At 37.1% G+C, this 22702-nt stretch overlaps 1 protein-coding gene across 3 annotated transcripts in view; it reads left to right on the plus strand.

Annotated features, from left to right (window-relative positions):
* The window catches only part of edil3a (EGF-like repeats and discoidin I-like domains 3a), a 185070-nt gene that overhangs the window by 62463 nt on the left and 99905 nt on the right, over nucleotides 1-22702 (plus strand). The window contains exons 2-3 of one of the 3 annotated variants that reach the window (XM_082170029.1): nucleotides 5243-5272; nucleotides 18228-18356. In XM_082170029.1, the coding sequence (XP_082026155.1) occupies nucleotides 5243-5272; nucleotides 18228-18356 (159 nt within the window). The remainder of the gene's footprint in view (nucleotides 1-5242; nucleotides 5273-18227; nucleotides 18357-22702) is intronic. The other 2 variants (XM_082170030.1, XM_082170031.1) reach the window with 2 other exon arrangements.

A 22702-nucleotide genomic window follows, 5' to 3' on the forward strand; every position in this document is an offset into this window, starting at 1 on the left:
GTTGTCATCAAGTCAAAATGAGTTATTGCCATGAAGAAAAAAAGAAAAAAGAAAGAGAAAATGTATAAAGGGCTTATGTACTTATGTAAAAGTATAAATGTACTGTGAAATTATTACTAGAAATGCACTGCAGCTAAAGCCACAGACCTGATCATGTTTTATTTCAAATATGAAGATAAAACTCTAACTCTCCTAGAACAAAACGTCAACGTATCGCCACAGGCTTCATTTTACCGAATTGAAAAACCTCTTTATAAAATCCCATAGGATTATGCATAGATTGTTTCTTTTTCTGCTCTTTTTTCCTGTTGTGGCGGTTAGCAAACAGCATTGCATTACTGCGAGTGCCCCCTTCTGGATTGGAGTGTGGATCACCTTTCACTGACTTCATGGACCGAACTGTGACATCATCCGTGCCGTGACGGTCCAGGAGGAATACATGTACCTTTACACCCCTAATAGAAAGATGGTGTACTCATATTAAAATGAATGTGAGAAAGTGGCGTTAGAAGCTCTGGTTGCTATAGAAACAGTCAGTGTTCTGAGACCCGCGCTTAGGACAGTGTATGCGCATTTGCTGCTTCAGTTTAAAAAATAAGCTTTTTTTAATGCTATTTGAGCATGAGAAACCACATTTATGATACCGTTGTTGTCAGATTTCATTAGTGATTTCATATTTGAAATTTAATCGTAACCTTGGTGAACAGTGTGGCAAGCAGGGCTGGCCCGAGAGCCATGGGAATCGAGCAAGGTTGATGGTGCGAGTGTTAATAAGCGTCACCTGCCTTGCTCTGTTCCCATGGCTCTCGGCCACCGTCCTGCTTGCCACAAACAGCTTTTGATAATTTGATGTTGCCCCATTCATCCCCTTTTCATTTCCCCATGCATGACTGGAATAGCTGCCCCAGAGGCGTTTCAAAGATGGCCGCAAAGTGAAATGACTTTTCTGAAAGGGATTTTGATTCAGCTGCAGCGATCTCTGGATGCCTTTGTGTATATAAGGAACTTCCTGGAACGTCATAAGATTTATGTCTTTATGAGTCTCACATGTGGACTTTCTGCTTGAGGACACCCTCCGGCTTCCAGTATGAATAAAACAGACATTACATTACATTACATTTTTTTTTTTTTTTTTTTTTTTGGTAAGAGTCACTCATGCTGTATTTTGATTTAATACGCCATTCGGTTTGCGCAACGCCACTTGAAGTCGAACACACGTATTGACAAGGTACGGGTTTTAATTAAACTTATGAAGATCTGCCACCTCTTGATTGGACCAGTCTGTACCAATCACATTTTCCCCACACCGTGTAAGGTCACTATAAACAACATGCACGGCGGCAAAGCCATGGGAAGGCAAGCCTGCAACCTGACGCCATAATAGACTGAGGTGCCTCACGTCATCCAAGTTTAGCCGTTAAGCTTTTCCCAATGGTACGAAACACAGACCCTCTCATCTCTCAATAATAAGACAATTTCTGGCGACGATCACCGAATATGTTTAGGCGGCATTGTGAAATGTAGTATTTGTGCACTCAAAGCAGATTTACACATCTAAGATAACTATCATTAATTTGAGTTGTTAGTTTTAACTTTTAATAATATCAGCTGACAGGGCTCCCTGTATGTTTACAGCATTAGTTTTGATTTTTTTCTTGAGAAAAATTAACATGTAGGGACTGTACCTGATATTTATACAAATGTGATGCGATATTGGATCAAAATCGGAATCGTATCACAAGCTTATGAATTGAAATTGTGAAATTTGTATCAAGCACTAATAAAAACAGTAGGCTACCAGTTATTGTGCCATGTAAACTTCGTAACATGTTGTCACTAAACTTACATTTTCTGTTTTGAGAAAATAGGTCTGAAAAAGTTTTTAATATAAATAAAAAAAATAAGGTAACACTTTATTTTACAGTGTCCTTGTTATTATGTTACATGTACTTACCATAGAAATAACAGTAAATTATGCTTAATTACATGCAACTAACCCTCAACCAAATCCTAATCCTACCCTTAACCCTATAGTAAGTACATGTAGTTAATTAATATTACTAATAGTACTTAAATATATAATTACACTGTAACAATGACACCTTAAAACAAAATGCAACCAAAATGAATGATAGATTCTCCATTTGTGATGCGATGGTGAGCTATAACACATATCCGTGTTCTTTCTGCGTGTCTTTCTATTGTTAGAGATTGGATTCAAATCAAATTTTGCCAAACTGCTCATATTACTTCTGGATATGATGTCTTCTTCATAAATCGTTTGAACATTCTGGAAATATGTGGTTCAGATCACCCAAACCATATATGGAAATGGAAGAGTCCTTATGGCCATCAGTGGAGTCTGGTTGTCATTTGGGGAAGTACCAAACCTTTTCACTAAAACTAAATCCTATTAAATCTTGAAAGCTCATTTATTAATATATCAACCTAACATTTGGAACACCACACATTCAGATTGTTGGCTTTGATTTTCTTGCAGTTTTAGAGAAAAACATATTTTGTAAAATATATTTTTATATCAAATATACAAATATATATTTTTACATTTCCATAAACTTTTTCACTTTCATATTTATTTTTCACATTTCTACAATAATCTGCCAAGTGTCTTCTGTAAAAAGATTTAAAAAAATATTCATGCTCCAAAGTATTCAAGATTTATAAAAAATTTTGTTGAAAATGTCATTCCGGGACGGACACGGACAGTGGTTAAATTGTAATATTTCGCAACATTACAATTTTCACTGTATTTTGATCAAATAATGCAGCCTTCTTTCAAAAGCTTTTATAAGGTAAGTACATGTATAACTATATATTTATATATTTATTTCAATGGCACCATGCCACAAAATCCATGCTGACACCAAGGTAGTTTCTTATATGTGAAGACCAGTTGTCTTTTGAAGGACAGTGTGGTTTGCTCTTATTACACTTCAATGGGCATTTTCCAGACACCTTGCGTGATGTCATGTTGAGACCGAGCACATTTGTGATACAAAATTTTAGTTTTGTTTTTTCCTCACCAAAGACCCGCCCAACACACACACACACACACGCACACAAATACACACATACTCTTGTCCCCCCTTTCGCAACTCCACAACCTTGTTTTTCATGTTAGAGGCGCCGGGCCAAATCCCTAGTGTGCAGCAGTATGTTTCAGAGAGAAGATAACACAAGACTCAAAGAAGGTTCTAGAAACCAGACCCAGCAGAATGAGGGGAAGCAAGAAAGTGGGAAGATGTAGCATGGGGACTGGCCCTTTCATGTCTGTGAGCTGTCACTCTGCTCTGTAAAAGAAAGATAGAACAGCAATACAGTAGAAAACCACAACAAGATACAACTCACAATGGATGGAGTCAAGTGCTTGGATGTGTGATGTTATATTTGTATTCATGCAGCTCTTTAAAATGCTACACAGCTGTTTTGTGGCTATAGTGGTGTAAATGTGTGTTCCTGTGCCTTTGAATCATTTTAACATAAAGGCGTACTTTGTGCCCTGGTTGTGCATGTGTGTTTATATTTGCCAGGAAAGTCTGTGTTTGGCACGCAGAAGCTTGTAAACAGTGCCTGTGCATGTCTTTTTTATAGTTAAACTTCTGTCTTGGCTCAGATAATGACTCTTATGGATGTTGTAGTGTAGCAGACATTGGCACGCACCTGAGTAGCTGCGTTGTTGCTGGGTTGGTGCATCCGCTCTGTCTTCTGCTTGTTTACATGGATTATTGACTTTGGCTTTGACTTTCTACATCTCTGTCTCTGGATGAACATACCAAAGGAAGTAGAATGAAGTTTAATATGAAATGGAATTTTTTTCTTGATATTTATTGGATTCTGTCACTTTTCTTGATGGGAGAGTACACAGAGGACAGGAAATGAAATGACTTGTGTCTTTCTATGTGGTCAACAGATATGTCTCCTTATACTGTATGTTCTAGATGACTACGCATGAACTCATTTTTAATTATATAAAATAGTTCTGGCCCACACAATGTACAACCCAGCAGTCTGCTGAAGCCATATAATGGGTTTTTTATTTTATTTTTTACATTGCTCCTTGTACAGACAGACCACTAATATTCCTCTAGAGAGAGTTAACCTCCAATTTCCACCAACACCACAAAAACCCAAACAATTCATCACATGCAGCCAATAAGGAAAACTTAACCTCAGTCCTGATATGATCGGGACCCAAGAAGAGCTTCTTTCAAAGTGAGATGAATTGGATGAAGACAGAGTGAAGAAGAAAAAGAGTGTGCCAGGAGTCTTCCTGCTGCAACGTGATCAGGTTGATGGAGGTCGATGATAATGGCTGGAGACAGGTCGGGTTCATCCTTGCCTTTAAGGCCCACAGCACAGCGATTAACAGTCAAACACATGCATACTCAGCCGGATAATCTGAGAGCTGCTGCTGAATGATAAATACGGGCTGTGCTCCGGCTGAGCGAGTGGCAGGGTCAGACAGCAACAACAACGTTTAGATATTGTATTAAAACTTGCCCTACGAGACTGTCCTAATTCCAAAGAGCCTGACCTTCAGGCGATTACGAGAACGGTCATCAGCTACATTCACACAGCAGCAGCAGTCAGTCGGTCCGGTTGGGAGAGCTAAAATAAGTAATGAGTATGAAAGAAGATGACAGCCTTATTATATTCTTCTTCCATCCACCACACATTTTCAGACGTCACAAATGGATTTTGAGTGGGTTCAGCTGATATGTGCTCTATGAACAGAATGGCAACAGACAGTGTCATATATGTATGATATAAGTATGGTTTTTTTTTTTTTTTTTTTTTTTTTGCTGTCAGTCACTAATGTAAGGCCTGTCAGCCTCTCTCAGGTTATGAAATATGGCAGAATAAAACTCTCTGGAGATCACAGATCTGTAATGAAAGCACTGGGAGTGTCCCCTGAAATTGGCCTTTTTTTGTTAGAAAAGAGAAGATATTATTTGAATAGAAGATTATTAAAATAAATACATAAAATAGTATTTATTATGTATGATATAAATATGTGCAAAACCATCCTTTTTTTTTTGCTGTCAATCACTAATGTAAGGCTTATCTCAGGTTATGAAAAATTGTCATTATGAAAAAAAGAAAAAAAAAACTGTTAAATTTTAATAGCTTTGGTGTTACCAGATAGATTACACGAAAGAGGATTTACCACCTCTCTTTTTCTCTCCTTCCTCCCCTCCAATTTCGTCATATCCCTCTATAGCAGCAGATGGTGAGGATCCGACTTCAGCAGGTGGGATATATCTAGATATGGTAATTGTTGTGCTCCCCTCATTTGGCTTCTGTATCTCTCTTTGTTGCACTTCCTTCTACTGTTGTCAGTTTTGGCATGTGTGACCTTCCCTGCATGAATTTCACACGTCTTTTTCAGAGTTCTTCCTTACCTGTTTCTTCACACCTTCTCAAGATCTCTTCTAATGTCACATCGTCCTTGCTGTGTTATTCTGTCTTCTCACCATGACGTTGATGCATAGAGCATCTCAAAACCTGCGTCATAAATCCCCGTGCTTATGAAATATCACCTGGTCTCTTTTCAAATGCTGCTATTCTGATCGCTCACTCGCGATCGAATTTGGTTGCTGTCACTGTTGACATTTTTTCTTGCCTTTTATAAAATGTTGTAGTTCTGCAGATTTTGCACTGTGGATACACATTCACACACACACACACACACACACACACACACACACACACACACACACACACACACACACACACACACACACACACACACACACACACACATTGAGTAATATAAGGTGTTTGCTTTTCTCCACCTTCTCTCGACCTTCTTGGCTCCTCAGTAGCACACACATTGATTCCTCTCATCGCGCCTGGTCAGCACTAGTTCTCAAGCCCACTGATCTCTGTGAGCTGTGCTGCTTTGAAGAGCGCTCTGACTCTTCTCTCCTGCCTCGTTGTTTTATTGGGTTCCAAGCTTTCAATAAAACACTCCACCCCTCTCGTCTTCACGTTCCCAAGTGTTCCTCTCATATTGTGAACAAGATGCACATACATCTGTTGCTCTCTGTGACCATAGACAGTTTCAGATAGACTTTTGTGTACATTTTTAGACTTATGATGATTTAGATTATTTTTTGATTCTCTTATGTAGAGACACAATTACCGTTGTTCAGCAAATTTTCTTCTTCTTTCTTCTTAATATCATTAATTCAAATTTGTCATTAGGATACATACCAAAAACTTTTAAGCTGGCTATGATTAAACCACTTGTTAGAAAATGCAACTTGATCCTACAGAATTAGTCAATTACAGGCCGATCTCGAATCTAAATAATAATAACTAATCAATCTAATAATTTTCAATGCATTTTTCCATCGTAAAAATATATCTAAATTACATCATATGCTCTCAATAACAAATGCGGAACAATTAGTTAATGTGTTCATGGCATCAAGGCTAGATTATTGTAATGCTATTATGGGTGGTTGCCCTGCACGCTTAATAAACAAACTACAGCTGGTCCAAAACGCAGCAGCTAGAGTTCTTACCAGAACCAGGAAGTATGACCATATTAGCCCAGTTCTGTCAACACTGCATTGGCTCCCTATTAAACATTGTAAACATTTTTAAATATTGCTGATTACTTTCAAAGCACTAAATGGTTTAGCTCCCCAGTACGTGAACGATCTCTTTAGAGTCCTTCACGTCTATTGCGATCTCAAAATTCCGGCCAGCTGATTAATACCTAGAATATCAAAATCGACTGCTGGCGGAATATCCTTTTCCTATTTAGCACCAAAACTCTGGAACAGTCTTCCTAAAATTTTCTTGGAAGCAGACACACTCTGTCAGTTCAAATCTAGACTAAAAACACATCTCTTTGACCTAGCATACACATAACACATTATAGACTCCTATAATTCAATGTTAGGCAGCATAGATTAGGTCAGCTGGAACTGGGAACACTTCCCATAAATCCTGATGTACTTGTTACATCATAAGAAGGATGGCGTCTACACTAATATTAGTCTCTCTATTTATCCCGAGGTTTACTGCAGTCCGCCGGATCCAGGCCGTATCTAGATCTGATGAAGGACCTGAACCCAACGACAATGCAGTCCTGAAGTGTCAACTAGTCTCTCCCCTGTGAAGGCCTCCTTCCCTTCACCTCTGTACAGATAAAATGTTGTCGGGATAATTCCGGTTCACATGGCTACGCGGAAGCGATAAATAATTCTTTATTATACATTTTTAAGGCCAGACAAATAGTTTGTTGAGGTTTGGTTTGTAAAGAAGGACTATACGCCTGTGCACATATATATTTAAACACGCATACCTATAGACTAAACACGTGACACTCATGTGCACGGCATCTGAGTTTTCACAGGTTTGTGTTTTTTGAGGTTTGCGCAGAGATTTTATTATATTTTTTTCTTTGAGGCCTGCACCGTGCAATCTATTCTCGAGCCACCAGGCACTGGAGCGCATTAAGGGTTTTCTGTTAGAGCGGTGTTGTGTAAGCAGCCCCTAAGTTAATAACTAATGATCTTTGCAACGGAAGTGAATCAATCAATCAAAACTAACTTTAGCTGGACAATAACTTTATTCTAGAGCTGCTGTAAAGCCAAATCAATCTCTGTTACTGTAATTTCCTATTATCACTGTAAAGCTGCTTTGAAACAATCTATTTTGTTAAAAAGCGCTATATATTAATGAAGGTGACTTGACTTTTGATTCTCTTATGTAGAGACACAATTACCATTGTTCAGCAAATTTTTGCAATCAATATCCAATAATTTTCAATGAGAATTTCCCATGAAAGTTTTCCCCACGCAGATTTCACAACCGGTTCAAAGTGGGCACGCGGATTCACCATTTTTGTTTTAGTTCTCACAAAAATGAAAACCTCTATGACCTTCTTTCTTCTGCGTAAAGATAAAATAAGAGATTTTTGAGTGTCTATACAATGGAAGTCAACAGTAACCAAAATGGTTTGGTTACCAACATTCTTCAAAATTTCTTATTTTGTGTTCTGTAGAAGAGCGTAATACAGGTTTGGGATGATATGAGTGTGAGTTTTTTCAGTTAACTAGAGTATTCATTTAACTTTAGCTTCTGCCTTTAAAGGTACAATATGTAAGATTTTTGTTATAACATATAAAAAAATCACTTGCACAGTGTGATATATTTCCTGATTTTTTATTTCAGAGAAATTCCTATTTTAAATAATGATTTGTCCCTGGTCAGTGTCGCCTGTCAATGACGTTACATCCCCATTATCCCTGGTTTCTGCGCGTACTGCCACAGTAACCATGGCGACAGACATTGACAACTGTGTTACGTCTAGCGGCACACTCACGCTGTTGTTATTTCGTTCAAACATTATGGACCATGGCAAGCAGACTTTGGGACAAAAGGAGAACTAAAACGAGAATCAATATCAGTGTGGCATTTTCGAGATGCCGAGAGCTCCACGTCCGCGACTAACTTCGACTGGACAGAGACGCCGCTCTTGCATGTACTTTATTAGACAGGTGAGCAAATGTACATAAAACTAATCAATGTTATATAGCTCAACATGATGAAATGTTAGAATATGATCAGTATGTTATTCTAATGTTGATCTAGCTTACTGCTAGTCTCATACTGTCAGGGTTGGACTGGAAATAGAGTCAGATTCAGATGCAAGTGAAAACAAGTTTATTGAATAAGAATTCAATGTAATGAGAGACAGAGTCCAAAGTCCGAAGAGTGGCCAAGCAGCTGTACAGGGTAGCGCAGGGACGCAATGGGCAACAATTCCTCTGTGAGACTCCTCAGGGACGAACAGGGATCCAGGAACAGAATTCCAACTGGAAACACGAAGACAAGAAACCAGAGACATGAACAGGAACAGGACTCGACCACAATTAACCCAAACGATCTGACAACACAGGACGGAAATCACAGACATTAAATATCTGATGAGTGATCAGGTAGTTAGCAGACACACCCACAAGTACACACATGCGCACACACAGGAGAGAGAATGAGTCACTGAATCCATGAACCGTGACACATACAGCCAACAAACTTAACACATAGAATAAAATTATAACTTTCAAAACACTCACATGCAGTTTAGTGTAATAGTGTAGACCAAGTGAAACAGCGCTGCGTTACCTCACAAGTTTAATTTGTCAAATAAACTGACCTGTGTGAGTAATTCAGCACTTGTGGGTAGTTCGGTAGAATGAAATGTCCTTATTCCTTTATATCCGCGGGACTCGGTGTGGCGCTGATATCTGTCTCTCATTAGCAATCGTGCCATGCTTCATACCACAGTCATGTTAAAAACATCAATGTATTCACTCATCCATAAACATTATTAGATCCATCAGCATGACGACAAGTTCCATAATTCCGCTTATCATCAACCTATGCCTTTGTTATTGTAAGAGGTTAGCGACCCCTAGCGGTGAGAAAAATTACATATTGTAGCTTTAAATCTGATCCAGTTAATGCACATGCATGTTCTAGTGTAAATAAACCCAATCGAAAAGCTTACAGGCTCTTGTAATTGTATGGCAAGACTTCCATTCCAACAGCCATATTTGCCTGGTTTCAAAGACAAGGCTTAATCCTATAGTCCCAGACTAAAATGCATGTTTGAGCAGTCTTAACTGAAAGCAACTTGCACTGACATAGGCTATCTTAAAATATGTCAGTGCCATTGTTTTGACTCAAGATGCACAGCAGGAATGTTTTTTTCTTCTAAGGCATGTTTATAAAAGCTATTTAAATATCCTAATTTAACTAAGGCCTACTAATGGCTTAATCTAAGCCCGGTTTATGAAACCAGGCCAGTGAGTGTTGATTTATCCCATTCACAGATCTTCGAGTAGGCTGTTTCCTCCACCTCAAAAATAATCTGTGGTTACTTATATGCTTTTCTCAAATAACCACACTATCTATATTGCAGCCATCATATCCTATCCAAAAAACTGTCATTTCATATGCTACTGTATTTGTTCAAAAGTTTACACTTACCAACATCTCTTGGTTTCCCCACGGAATTTATGATCTTTGATGAACATAAAAGCCTGCAAATGCTACTGCTCACAACTGAATACTTATTTTATTCTTTCATATACTGTATATGCTATCATCTTAAATCATTGATTATCAACCACACGGTTAACTTACTTAGTTAAATTTCATATGTATATATATATATATATATTTTTTTTTTTTACATTATATGCACTTACATGTAATTACAGTGTACTTACCTAAGAAAGTACTAGGTAATATAAGGTAACACATGGGTTAGGGTTATGTTTAGGGGTAGGTTCAGGGTTAGTACTTAGTTATTACCCAATTATGCAATTATAATAAGAAGTACATCCTATGTGCAAGGGGAACAGGACTGTAAAATAAAGTTCTACCATATTTTTGTTTCATTTTAAGGGAAAAAAAGTGTGATATGCCAGTTTATACATTTGTGTGTATAACACTAATGTAATTATACGGAACATAACTAGTTACATTAGTGTTATCCACAGAATTTTTTTTTTTTTTTTTTTTAAATCCACAGAGCAGATGAACTTTAGATTTTTGTTTGGGATAGTTTTGATTGGTTTCAGAATTGAAGCTTACGTATAATCTGGTATTATTTTGGATTATTTTATTTTCCACAATCCACAAGGGTTAGAACAGTGACCTCAATGGGTTCTTCAGTAGGGGCCTGGAGCATTGATTTTAGACTTTTAAACCTAGAATTATGACCTGTTGATGCCAAAATTATACATTTCGTGGGGTTGGTAAGTACATGCAGAAATATACCTTTGTGCGTATAAACAACATCATTGGATTCAATGATAAACATGTGGTGTGATGCTTGAATCAGTGCGCTCCTGCAGAATACTGTTCAATCAAGAGCCCCAGGCTGTCAGCTTAATAGCATGCTACATGTTTGATATAATTATATAGATTAAGTGAGATCAAAAGCACTATTATATAGGTAATTATTTAGTCCCCCTCAAATGCATTTATTCCTGTTACAGCAGCCTTATCAAAAGCTATTTGCATTTTATTGTCTTGCCAAGTTTGAGAGCAAGAGGAAAATGGGAAGCAGGTTTCTTTTTGTTGCTTGTGATTACCCCCACATGTCTTGTTTTACTGTATGAACTCTGACTTGGCATAGAGGCAAAGATTACAAACCATATACTGACTCATCTTTGCGTTTCAACGGGAGCGAAAAATGTTGCCGTATAAGCTCTTTGGACTGTATATATCCCACTGTACTTTCAGAGCTGCAATTAGTCAAATAAGTATGAACAAAACTTCAGAAGTTAAAACACAATCTAAATATCAGCTCCTTTTAGAACCATTTGTTTTATTTCTTAACAGCATCACTGTGCTTTTCACTTCTCAATTTTTTGTTCAATTATGGATTTGATATGTACATTTCATATGCAGCTTGAGAGCATTCATCTTAGCCCACTGGGCCCTTATTAGTGTAGTTTCTATGGAGGAGCGTGTTGCATGAATAATACACTTTCTTCTTCCTCCTGGGGAGTTTGAGCGATGGAGCTAGTAACTGAAGCGAACATTAGTAATGCCATTATATAACTAAAGGTGGGACCAAGTTCACCAGCCATTATTATGACCCCTCCATCTGACACTCATATGCTAAAAGCCCTCTTTTTTTAAAATGCCCTTCCTCTGGCCCGAGCACAATTTTTGTAACTCGGGAAACAATATTCCTGCTATGCCTGGTAATTGTTAGCTTCAAACAGTTCACAATAATTTTAAGGGTTTACATTAAACGTGGCCTTTTGAAAATTCAGCAAAGCTCAGGATAAATACTTGTTCCGTAAGCAGGTTAATAGCACAGCGTTTGCCATATGTTTATAGGAGAAACAAAATGGCTGGAGAACAGCGGCTGACACATGTTAATCTGTTTTATGAAACACATAAAAATTATCACGCATCCATCCAACATAATCACCTGGCAATATAGTACATCCTACTTTACCTGCATACATAGGGTGTACATACGTAAAACAAATATATACGGTATAGCAAATCTAATCTAGACTGCATGATTGTTTATTTCATTGCAAAATGTACTGTATATTGTCGACCATTTCTTTATATAAAGTTCGATATACGTATGTCCAACTTTTTTCCGGATACATACGATATACTCTTATAGGGTGATATATATTACAGTATATAGCATTTCTCAACTGCTTGATTGCTTGTATCATCACAAAATGCAGATAATATTGCCCATCTCTAATCTGCTAAATGTGACTATGAAGATATCATAAACATTATATATTCACATCATGAAGTTGCTTTGAAATTCTGTGAAAAGTGTTGTTCAGAAACATTTGACTTGACTTGTGTGATTCATTCATTAATGTTGATATTCTTTCAAAAATTAAATTACGTCTCGCTAAAGGATTACAAAATCGGTGCACCCTAATCGGTTAGTCTATCCAAAGAAAACTGTTGCAGGAGTTTTCATTTGGCCATGTCTGTTCTTGTCAGCTCTGCATTCTTGGAGGGATGTGAGTTGACAGGAGAGAATCTCCGGACTGTTCTTCTCCTGCCAGACTGCTATCATGGTGACATTTCCATGGCATTTCCTGGCTTCCTCTTACACCCTCACCCTCAATATCCGAAAGACTTTCCAAGGTGAGCTTGAACTTACTTTGGCTCCCTCAAGAGATTGTGCTCCCTTGGTGGAGACCTGGAGAGACGCTGATTAATACATTTTGCCTCTGTTCTGTTTTTTACTTGAACTTGTAGTTGCATCCGTTCAGTTTAGTCAGCATGTCTTCTCATATAAGAGCTGGTTGAACTCTGGAAATTAGAGAGAGGGCAGACGGCTCTAAAAGCTTTTCTCTGCCAGTCGTGGTTCTTAGTGGGAGAGGCGAGTGTACTGGGCAGGAGGCAGTGAACTGGTAGGAGGCTGATACTGCACTCCACGTAAAAGATGAAGACAGAATTAGGCCACGTATGAGCTGTGTAAGCTCTTACCCTGCAAACTCTGTGAGCTGAACATCTCTTTAATGTGCCTGCATAGGCATTAATGTGAAGGTGTGTTTTTTCTGTGGTACAGTGATTCTTGATTAAGGAAACAGTGCTCTAAATTACAGTATTGTGACATTGCTTCACTACTGAGTGCATGTAAGATGTGCAACTCAAAGTTTGAAGACATAATTTAAACTGAATTGGCCGCACCCCATAAAAAAAAAAAAAAAGTAATTGGAATTTTATTTGGAATGACAGGAAGAGGAATTTACATAATGTCAATTTAACAAATTAATTCTATCTATCTATCTATCTATCTATCTATCTATCTATCTATCTATCTATCTATCTATCTGTCTGTCTGTCTGTCTGTCTGTCTGTCTTCGTATTGTTCTATCTATCATTCTGTCGATATATCCATCGTTTAATCAATCTATGCATATATAAACCTCTACACCTCCAGGCTTTTAAACTTTCAAACAAGGCTTTGCAAGCCACCATGCAACGTTTTCTTGATAAACATTGCTTGTTTAATAAAAAAAGTATATCATATATTTCTTTGAATTTCAATTAGTTTCAGTTATTCTTCCTTACTTTCAAATCCAAATAGCAATTATACATCCTCTACATCCAATCTTCTCATTTTAAAATTGGGGTTTGAATTGCTATAAAATAAATGAATAAACTTATCAAATAAATTCTCAATTAAATACTGAATGGTGCACAACCGTGCAAAATAGATTGGGGTTGGAACATTGTACTTACGTTTGTACTTTGAACGAGTCATATTTAAATGTCACAAATTTGATTAATTGATTAGTTACCTATAAATAGTGCAAACTATTATATTTGTAATTGATTATACATTGCAACATTTCTTTGTTTTAAAATGTTCAAACTTTATTTCCTAGCTTAAATAAAAAAAAATAAAAAAAATGTTAGTTGATATAGCTATAGTGGAAAAAAAGGCTCTCTGGAGTCCCCGGCCTCATAAGATACAAACAGGTCATGTGCACATGACCTCACTGTTGCTGCTGGTGCATTGCTTGGTTTGGCTTTACTGGAAGTCTGATTTGAGCTCCAGCTTGCCCGCTTGCTCACCTCTCTACCTCCCAAATGCTCGGCTCAATCTGCTCATGATAACTCAGACATGGAGGCTGTCTGAGCCCCTCTAACCTCCATCACCTTCACCCTGGAGAGCATTTGAGGGGACTCTAATTAAAACACCTACTTCCTCTGGATGTCAAGGTACAATTATCCAGTGGGGCTGTTTGTTTTATGTGATGCTCTATAGATGGTTTGGTGTGTAATTATCTTAGATGGATTGCTTTATTTAGTGACAGCTTTATTTGCATGAACCTCAAAGAAGTCAGATATAGGTGATCCAATCGATGGCTGAAAGGTTTGTGCAGTAAAAACCTGCACAGGTTCAGACGTCAACGCTGTAATTATCATAATCCAACCAAGTGATCACCATATCTCCATATTAATGCGTTACAATTTCCATACCATCTCAGTGACATTACCCACAATCTGCATAAATGAATACATTAGAGAGTGTAACACATTTGGGTTGCTTACCTGTCTCACTTCAATAAGGTTTGAGTTGATTCGTATAAGTGAGCAACTAAAATTAATTCTCTTTTGGGAATTTAGACGGAAGCGTCCGTCAGAGAGTGATTAATTGTGCAGGAAACATCGGGCACTTTGCTGTGTTTAACCACCGCTGAGGATTTACTATTCTGCATTGGAGCCGGGCTCTTCTGATAGATTGGCTTCCATTGTGACTTGTCGGAAAATCGGGATGCGTGAGCCAGCCAACATCAATTACTTTCCTGCCACAAGCACAAGCCTCCCAACAACGGCTGACATTCTTGTTGATCCCCCTGACTTGCACCACAAAAGGAAACAGCACAGAGGACAAAGCTTTGTTTCATCGGCCACAATGCCTGGCGATGTCTCTCAGGAACGTGTGCAAATGGGGCATACGTCCCCCTCCTTCCTTTCTTTCGCTACCGTTTCTCCTCCTCATACTGTCTCTCTCCAACCCTGTCTTGCTCTCCCTCTTCTTACTTCCATCTCTCTGGAGGTAGAGAGGGGGCTGTCACAAAGCTTTGTGCGGTTATAGATCGTCATGTCAGAATGCAGGCTTAGCTGTCACCCTCTCCTTCAGGATGCAGAGGACTTTTAATAGAGTTCTGGCAAGGTTATTACATGATGTGTCCCTTTAATTAGCTACTACTCTCATTATAGCTTATAAGACACAGTGCTGGAATTCACAAATGGTGGTAGGGTTACCTTCTGTGGCCCATATCTTCTTTTAGTGACTTTTGTTGTCTAAGAACACTAACTGACAAATTGACAAATTGTCCTGACTTCATGCAATGTATAAAACCAGCAGAAAAAGAGTGATTTACACTATAAAATTGAAAAGTTTTAAGTCTCTTATGCTCTGAAATAACTATTTCCTAAAATACCTCTTTTCTATTTCATTATATTTTATAATGAAATTTATTCCAAAGCTGAATTTTCAGCAGCCAGCCATTACTCCAGTCTTCAGGGTCACGTGATCCCTATAAAATGTCATTTTTGAGAATTATTTTCAAAATGTCTTAGTATTGTCGATGTTGAAAACGGTTGTGCTGCCTAATATTTTTGTTGTGTTTTTTTTTCAGGATTATTTGATTAATGGAAACTTAAAAAGAACAGCATTTATTAACATTATAAGTGTCTTTATGTACATTTGTATCAATTTAGTTAATCCTTACTGAATAAAATAATTCATTTATTTAAAAAAAATACTTACTGACCCCACATTTTTTAATGGTAGTGTAATATCCTTTGGTTTTGCATGTACAATCAAAATTTTGAAAAGTGTCATCCAGAGCTCTTCTGCTTAGGACCCTATTTATACAATTTACATTTTGTCGGTCTTTGCACTTAAGAGCACACTGATCATATCTCTGTAATACATCTCTCTACTCCACCCATGCCCTCTTGCAGAACTTGCGACTGATATTTTGAAAGATTAAGCTGACTGCCCTGCAATTTCATCTAGGAACTTTTGACAGCATGCAACCCGATGCAGGCACTCTAATGTTTTAAACATCAGTATGGTATTGATAGGCCATGAGATATGGGCCCTCTAGGGGTTCTTATGAGCTTGACTTGCTTGCAAATGCAGGAATTGTGAAGACTAAAAGATTAGAAGCTACTCCAGAAAAACCGGTCCATTGTCTGAATGTTGTTTTTTAAAGCTCTTAGTGAAATCAGCATTTTGATTGGTCAATCATGATGTCACAAGGTTATTTTTATTTATTTATTTTTCAAGGCGATAGATAAAATCAAAGTGGTTTTCCATTTGGAGTAGGGACACTCAAACCATTAAGAACCAATATAGTATGAAAATCTCATCACTCGTTCAAGTCAAATGAAATCAAGTCGAGTCACTTTTCACAACACTACAACAAAATTAGCTTTACAAAAAATATTGCCCCAAGTGAGCAAACCCCAAAAAATAAAATAATTTTTGACCATTTGATCACTTTCAGTGTTATTTACCCTGTTGTTGCTAATTTTATTAATCAATTGAGTTTTTAATTGCAATTTTAAGATTATTTTTCCCCCTTTACTTTAATTGATTAGTTACCCTTGTCCAAGTTTTGAGGTTTGTTTGTGGCAAGGTTCTTTTTTGTTGTTCTTTTTTTTATTCTAAGAAATGTATTCTTTTATTAAGCAAGGGCGCATACAATACATTTATAATGGTACGATTTCAAATAAATGCTGTTATTTTGTACTTTCTATTTATCAAATAATCCTTAAAAAGTGGTATCCACAAAAACTGCATTACTGTTTTCAACATTGATAATAATAAGAAATGTTCAATGATTCTTGAGCAGCAAATCAGCATATTATAATGCTTTCTGAAGGATCATGTGACACTGAAGTAATGAATGCTGAAAATTCAACTTTGCTATCACAGGAATAAATTATATTTAAAAATGTATTAAACAGTTATTTTAAATTGTAGTATTATTTATTAATGTTTGTACTGTATTTGTTATGTATTTTTTATTTGCTGTTTTCAAAATAAATGCAACCTTAGTGAAGAAGAAACTTCTTTCAAAATCATTTAAAAAATCTTACTGACCCCCGACATTCCCTTAGTAATAGCTAAATATTACACACAATATATAATTTATATTGAACAAAATAAAATAAGGTTACACTTTATTTTAAGGTGTCATTGTTACAGTGTAATTATGTATTTAAGTACTGTGTAATATTAAGTAACTACATGTACTTACTATAGGGTTAGGGTAGGATTAGGGTTTGGTTGAGGGCTATTTGCATGTAATTATGCATAATTTACTGTTATTACTATGGTAACTACATATGTAACAAAGACACTGTAAAATAAAGTGTTACCTAAAATAATTTGTATTTATGTTTTGCATGCAATTTGTACAGAAAATATTAACTTAAATAGTTAAGTACAACTTAAATATTTAAGTTGGTAATTGTTATATTGCTGGAATCATGACATCTTACTTTCAAGTTCACCCTGGAGATTTACTTAAAAAAAGAATAAAAAAAAAGTATTGGAATCTGATTCCAAAAAGTCTGTAAATCACCTCATATTTTACAGCGTAAAAGAGGGAAAACAAACTCAAGTGGAAACAGAATCAGCTGGGGGAGACAATCCTCCTGCCAAGGCACATTACATTAAATGAACATATGCAACATATTGTCTACTTACCTAATATATGCCACATCTGTCATACTTTCACTGAATCAATCAATTACTTATAATGTCATTAAACTGACATCCTGTCAAATAGCATTGCTCTATAACCTTACCTTGACCTTTTCACATACTCATATAATTTGATTAATTTCTGCTCCGATTGAACTCTCTGACGGATTGTAGCGAGTGAGTGAAATGCCAGATCTCTCTCTCTCTCTCTCTCTCTATCTCTCTTTCTCTGTCTGTGTGTTGACACAGAGGTAATGCAGTGTCCATGATATCCTTTATCCCTCAAGTGCTTGAGATGCAAGCGCTTACACTGCAAGCCATGTTATAAACTGCTGATGTCTGTTTCTAACCCATCTGTTCATCTAACCCATTATGTGAGTTGTGAAAAAAATAAAATAAATAAAAAAGTCTGTGTGCTTATTTATATTTGTCTATATTACAGGACCCTGTCATCCAAACCCTTGTCACAATGGAGGCACCTGTGAAATCAGTGAAACGTTCAGGGGCGACACATTCATTGGATACGTCTGCAAGTGCCCATCAGGCTTTAACGGAATCCATTGCCAACACAGTAAGTTCAGTAACTTATACAACGCTGTTGTGGTGGGAGGGTTGTTCGATGACTACTGTAGCTGCATTCAGTTGTTATATTGTGCTCCACTTTTTCTGAACACATGAATGCATCTTATGTAAACATGCCTAGTTCCCTATAAAAAGCTAGTCTCTATGCTGCATTCATATGATATGGGAGAACACATTTTTTTGACCGATTGTGAAGCATGGGTGGCAAGTGTCAGATTAATGCAATTTTCACTCCTAAATTCTTGTGTCGTATCGTGTTGTGCCCTAGGCGTGTCGTGGACAAGAAACATGTCAGACTACATGTTGCTTCCGACCAATCATCACTTGTTGTTTTTAACGACATACATGATGTCTTCGAGAAAGCGGAACTAGCAAATGACTTCTGGAAACAAGAGTGTAAACAAACAATGGCTACCAAAGCGGCGTGTTAGCTTAATGCTAATTCCAATACTCACCAGGTTTCTGAAGCACCTCCGCTAGTTCGCCAGCATTCATCTTTTTTCACTCTGTCGTGGTAGTCCCTCAAGGAAACATTATAGGTGCATTAGTATTGCTGCAGTAGTATTGTTTCAATAGTTCCACAAACCTTTCCGCCATTGGATAATTCCACCCAGCAGCACAAATACCATAATCTCTTTTTCATTTCATCATATTTGAAAGCTGTGTACGGAAGAGCTTCTGTGCTCCTATTGGTCAACATCACAGATGTGACGGAACCTTTCGTGGAGTACCGAAAAAAACATGCTTTTTTTTTTTCTGTAGTTATTTTATTAGATGTCAAAAACTAATCGAATCCTTATGTTACATTCTGCATGTGATTTCATATTTAGTTTTCAAGTCAAATTATTTAAGATTGAGGGAAAAACACATGCCTTGCATTCAGATACTTAAGGCGAAAAGCAGTATGTGAAAAGAGCAGCATGTCGGAATTCACAGTATTCAGAAAAAAGTAACCGGATGACATACTACTACTTCTGAGATTCTGAAATGTGGACACTTTACTATCCCATGAGGCCATGGGAGATGAAATTTTACTGTCAGGCAGTTAATGTAAGCGATTTCATATGCAGAAAATGATATTTCCTCTTATTATTAAACAGTATTTCATTGGTAGTGTCATATTAACAAATATCACATTCATCAAGCAGTTTTTTTAGAGTTTATTTTACAGGCCTAATATAATTTATGTTTGTATTTACATCCACTCAAATGCAAGTGCACACACATTGCTTTTTGCTGTGATTACGGCAAACAAAGGCAGATTTTTCTCCTCTGCTGAACATATGGTCAGAAGCTGTCTGATATTTTGCCACTCCAGCAGAAAAAAGGCCGAAAAATCAACATTTACTCTTGCATATTAAGTGTGTATGATTTTGTGTGGATACAAGCTGGAAGACAAACCAGAGATGAAAAGGGATTTGAATATAAGCTCCTTAACTGTTCTACTGCTGTAACTCATGGTGTCTCTGTCTTACTCTTTAATCTCAAAATTATCTCAGTAATAATTGTTTAATCCAGGGGTTCCTTTCTATTGTCTATTGATTTTGCGATTTGCATGGGGTCCACACAATGTGTGGAAACCATTTTGCTGTGTTGCTTGTGTGTCATTGAGATACTATTAACTTTTTTATTCATATTTTGAATTAGTTTTTATTGTTATATTTTTATACTATTTTGTGTGTTTTTAATATTGTTTTTATTTCAGTTTTGAGGGGGGAAATGTCAAATGGTAACAGAAAAAAGTGAAGAAGAGAGAATATTTAACATTGTTACTTAACTGATGTTTCTGCTTAGCAGTCAGTTTGAGAAGCGTGTCACTGGTTATGGGCTACCTATGTAGCAAACCATGTAGCAAAATTATGCAACAAAATATCAATAATAACAATAAAAAACAAATTTGCCCTTCTCATGTTAACAAGTTTATACATATATAAAAGAATACTAAATTCTGTGAAATAATTTTCATGATTTTTCCTGCATGGATGTGTGGCCAGATTAATAGTGATCAACACATCTACAGTAACACAGTTCATTTTAATACAGTCATGACAGTTTCATATTGTGTCCATGCCCAACCATTGTTCAAGATTTGCTGCATTAATGTCCACAATCACCTTGTTTTTGTCAGTGGTGGTTCTAGCTTGGATGGTGCACTGTGTGAACAACATGTATGCATAACAATATGCATAATATTACTCATGACGCAATGAATGATGTGTATACATAGCTTCATTCTCCTAATTTAGGCTCCCCAGCTGGACGTAAAAAAGTTGGGTGCAATCTCTACGCTGGGTTTAGCTACATCCAACCTTCCGATAAAGATGTACACCTGTTGCACCAACTAATGGTACATTTACATGACAACAATATGCTTAAAACTGAGACGTTTTTCTTTTGAGTTTTTTTCCGCGTACAGACGACACCATTGTCAAAACGATCCCAGTTCACATGGATCTGCAAAAGCGACTAAACATGCTGTATTCTGCTGCCAGGCCATTAGATGGCGATGAAGCACTATAGACTGAACACGCTTGTGCATGCTGTCATCATCTTCAGAGATTTGTTTTGTTTACAGGCAGACCGTTTTCAAAAACTTGCACTTCAAAACCCGATTTCAAAAGTTTGCGTTTTCAGGCTCCCGAAATGCTGTTGTTGTGTAAACGAACGGCCAAAATGCATACAAAGTTTTACGTTTTTAGTTGAAAACGGTGTCGTGTAAACAGCCCCTAAAACTGTGACCAGGCGGCAACTGCGCATGGACACTCTGATACATAGCCTACCGCAGTATTTAGTTAAAGTTGGGAATTGTTCCTGCTTATTAAAAGTGTGAGAGAACTATATATAAGCCTACTGCAAATGTCTAAAGTGCTCATTCTGATTTCTGAATACAGATTTTTTTTTTTTTTAATTTAAGGTATGTGCTTACAACTTAATTCACTTTGTCTGTCAATTTGAATTTAAGTCTAGATTAAGTCACACACTTGCCCGAAAAAAAGTGCGGGAAAGAGTTTACATTTTATTGAAAGCGAGGGGGTCATGTCTTCCACATCCCCCACGTGTTCTACGCCCATATGTTATGTGTTAGATATTATTGTTTTTGTTAGTAACTTAATTTAAATGATTTACTGGTTGGCTAAAAATCGATTGCTATGAAATATTATTTCCAAGCACGTCCCTCCAAGCAAGATGATGCATAGTATACAATTTCTGTGCCCAATAATCCCAGATATTTCCAATATAATTACATACAGAAATGTTGTGTTAGGTCATTTACCTGTGTCGGCAGAGTGTATTGAGACACATCCGTGATCTATCTAACAATGTTATATTATCCAGCACAAATAATCACTGACATTACAGCTCACATCTGCAGTAAAAAGTAATTTGCAGACATTAAACTACTCTAATCTTGTCTGTGTTGGAAAACACTCTTTTCAGAATAATTTATCTTAAGCTCGTGTATGTTTTTAGATAAAGCTGTTAAATTAAGCAATCTCATGCAGTTCTTTTCCCTTTGTGTTTTATATAATGCCCACTAGTTGGTGGTTTAGGCATGTTTTCTTTGATTGTTTTACCTGAAGATATACTTTGTGATTGAAAATGAATGTAAAAGATTGACGGTCCCAAAAATATTTAGTCTCAGACGTACGCTAGGTCCAGATGGTGCAACAGGTATTACTTCTACGCAGGACTTAAAACGATTTTTTTCGTCCAGACTAGTATTAAAACCAGGTGTACATCTATATGGTGCAACCAGCCCCTGGTGGCTTAGACCTTTTTTCTAATCCATAATTTCAATTTGTACTGATTTAGAACTTCTCCTGCTTTCCCTTCTGACGCCACCTCACTGGACGTCCCAAGGTGATGTAAATCAATCCCCTCTACTCCTTACTTTTTCGCGGCCGCCCCCTTGCGTTCCCCTGCAAGATGCCAACCTGGGCAGCTGCCCATGTCGCCCATGCCTAAATCTGCCCCGGACCGAAGTAGTCATTAATAAGTTGAGCAAAATGTTCAATGTCAATTGCTCCGACAAGATTCGCCAACCACAGTGCATTAGCCACTGACTGAGCCCTCTCACTATCATCCATATCCATTACAAAACAGGCATATGTCAATGAAATATTGAACTAAAAGCTTGAAAATTTGAAATTTCTGCCATGTTTACTTTTCGTGTATTCAGAGCATGCTTCCATGAGACCACAATGCGCCACAACGTGGGGTGTTTTTACCGAAACACGTTATTGCGACTGTTTAGCAACGTGCTGGTTTTGTTTACATCAGCATGAGTTTGAAAATCACATTTCAGGTTCAGACTCATGCCATTGGAATTACAAC

This window comes from Leuciscus leuciscus (assembly GCF_965113295.1).
Source record: "Leuciscus leuciscus genome assembly, chromosome: 5".
In the NCBI taxonomy this organism is placed as follows: domain Eukaryota; kingdom Metazoa; phylum Chordata; class Actinopteri; order Cypriniformes; family Leuciscidae; genus Leuciscus; species Leuciscus leuciscus.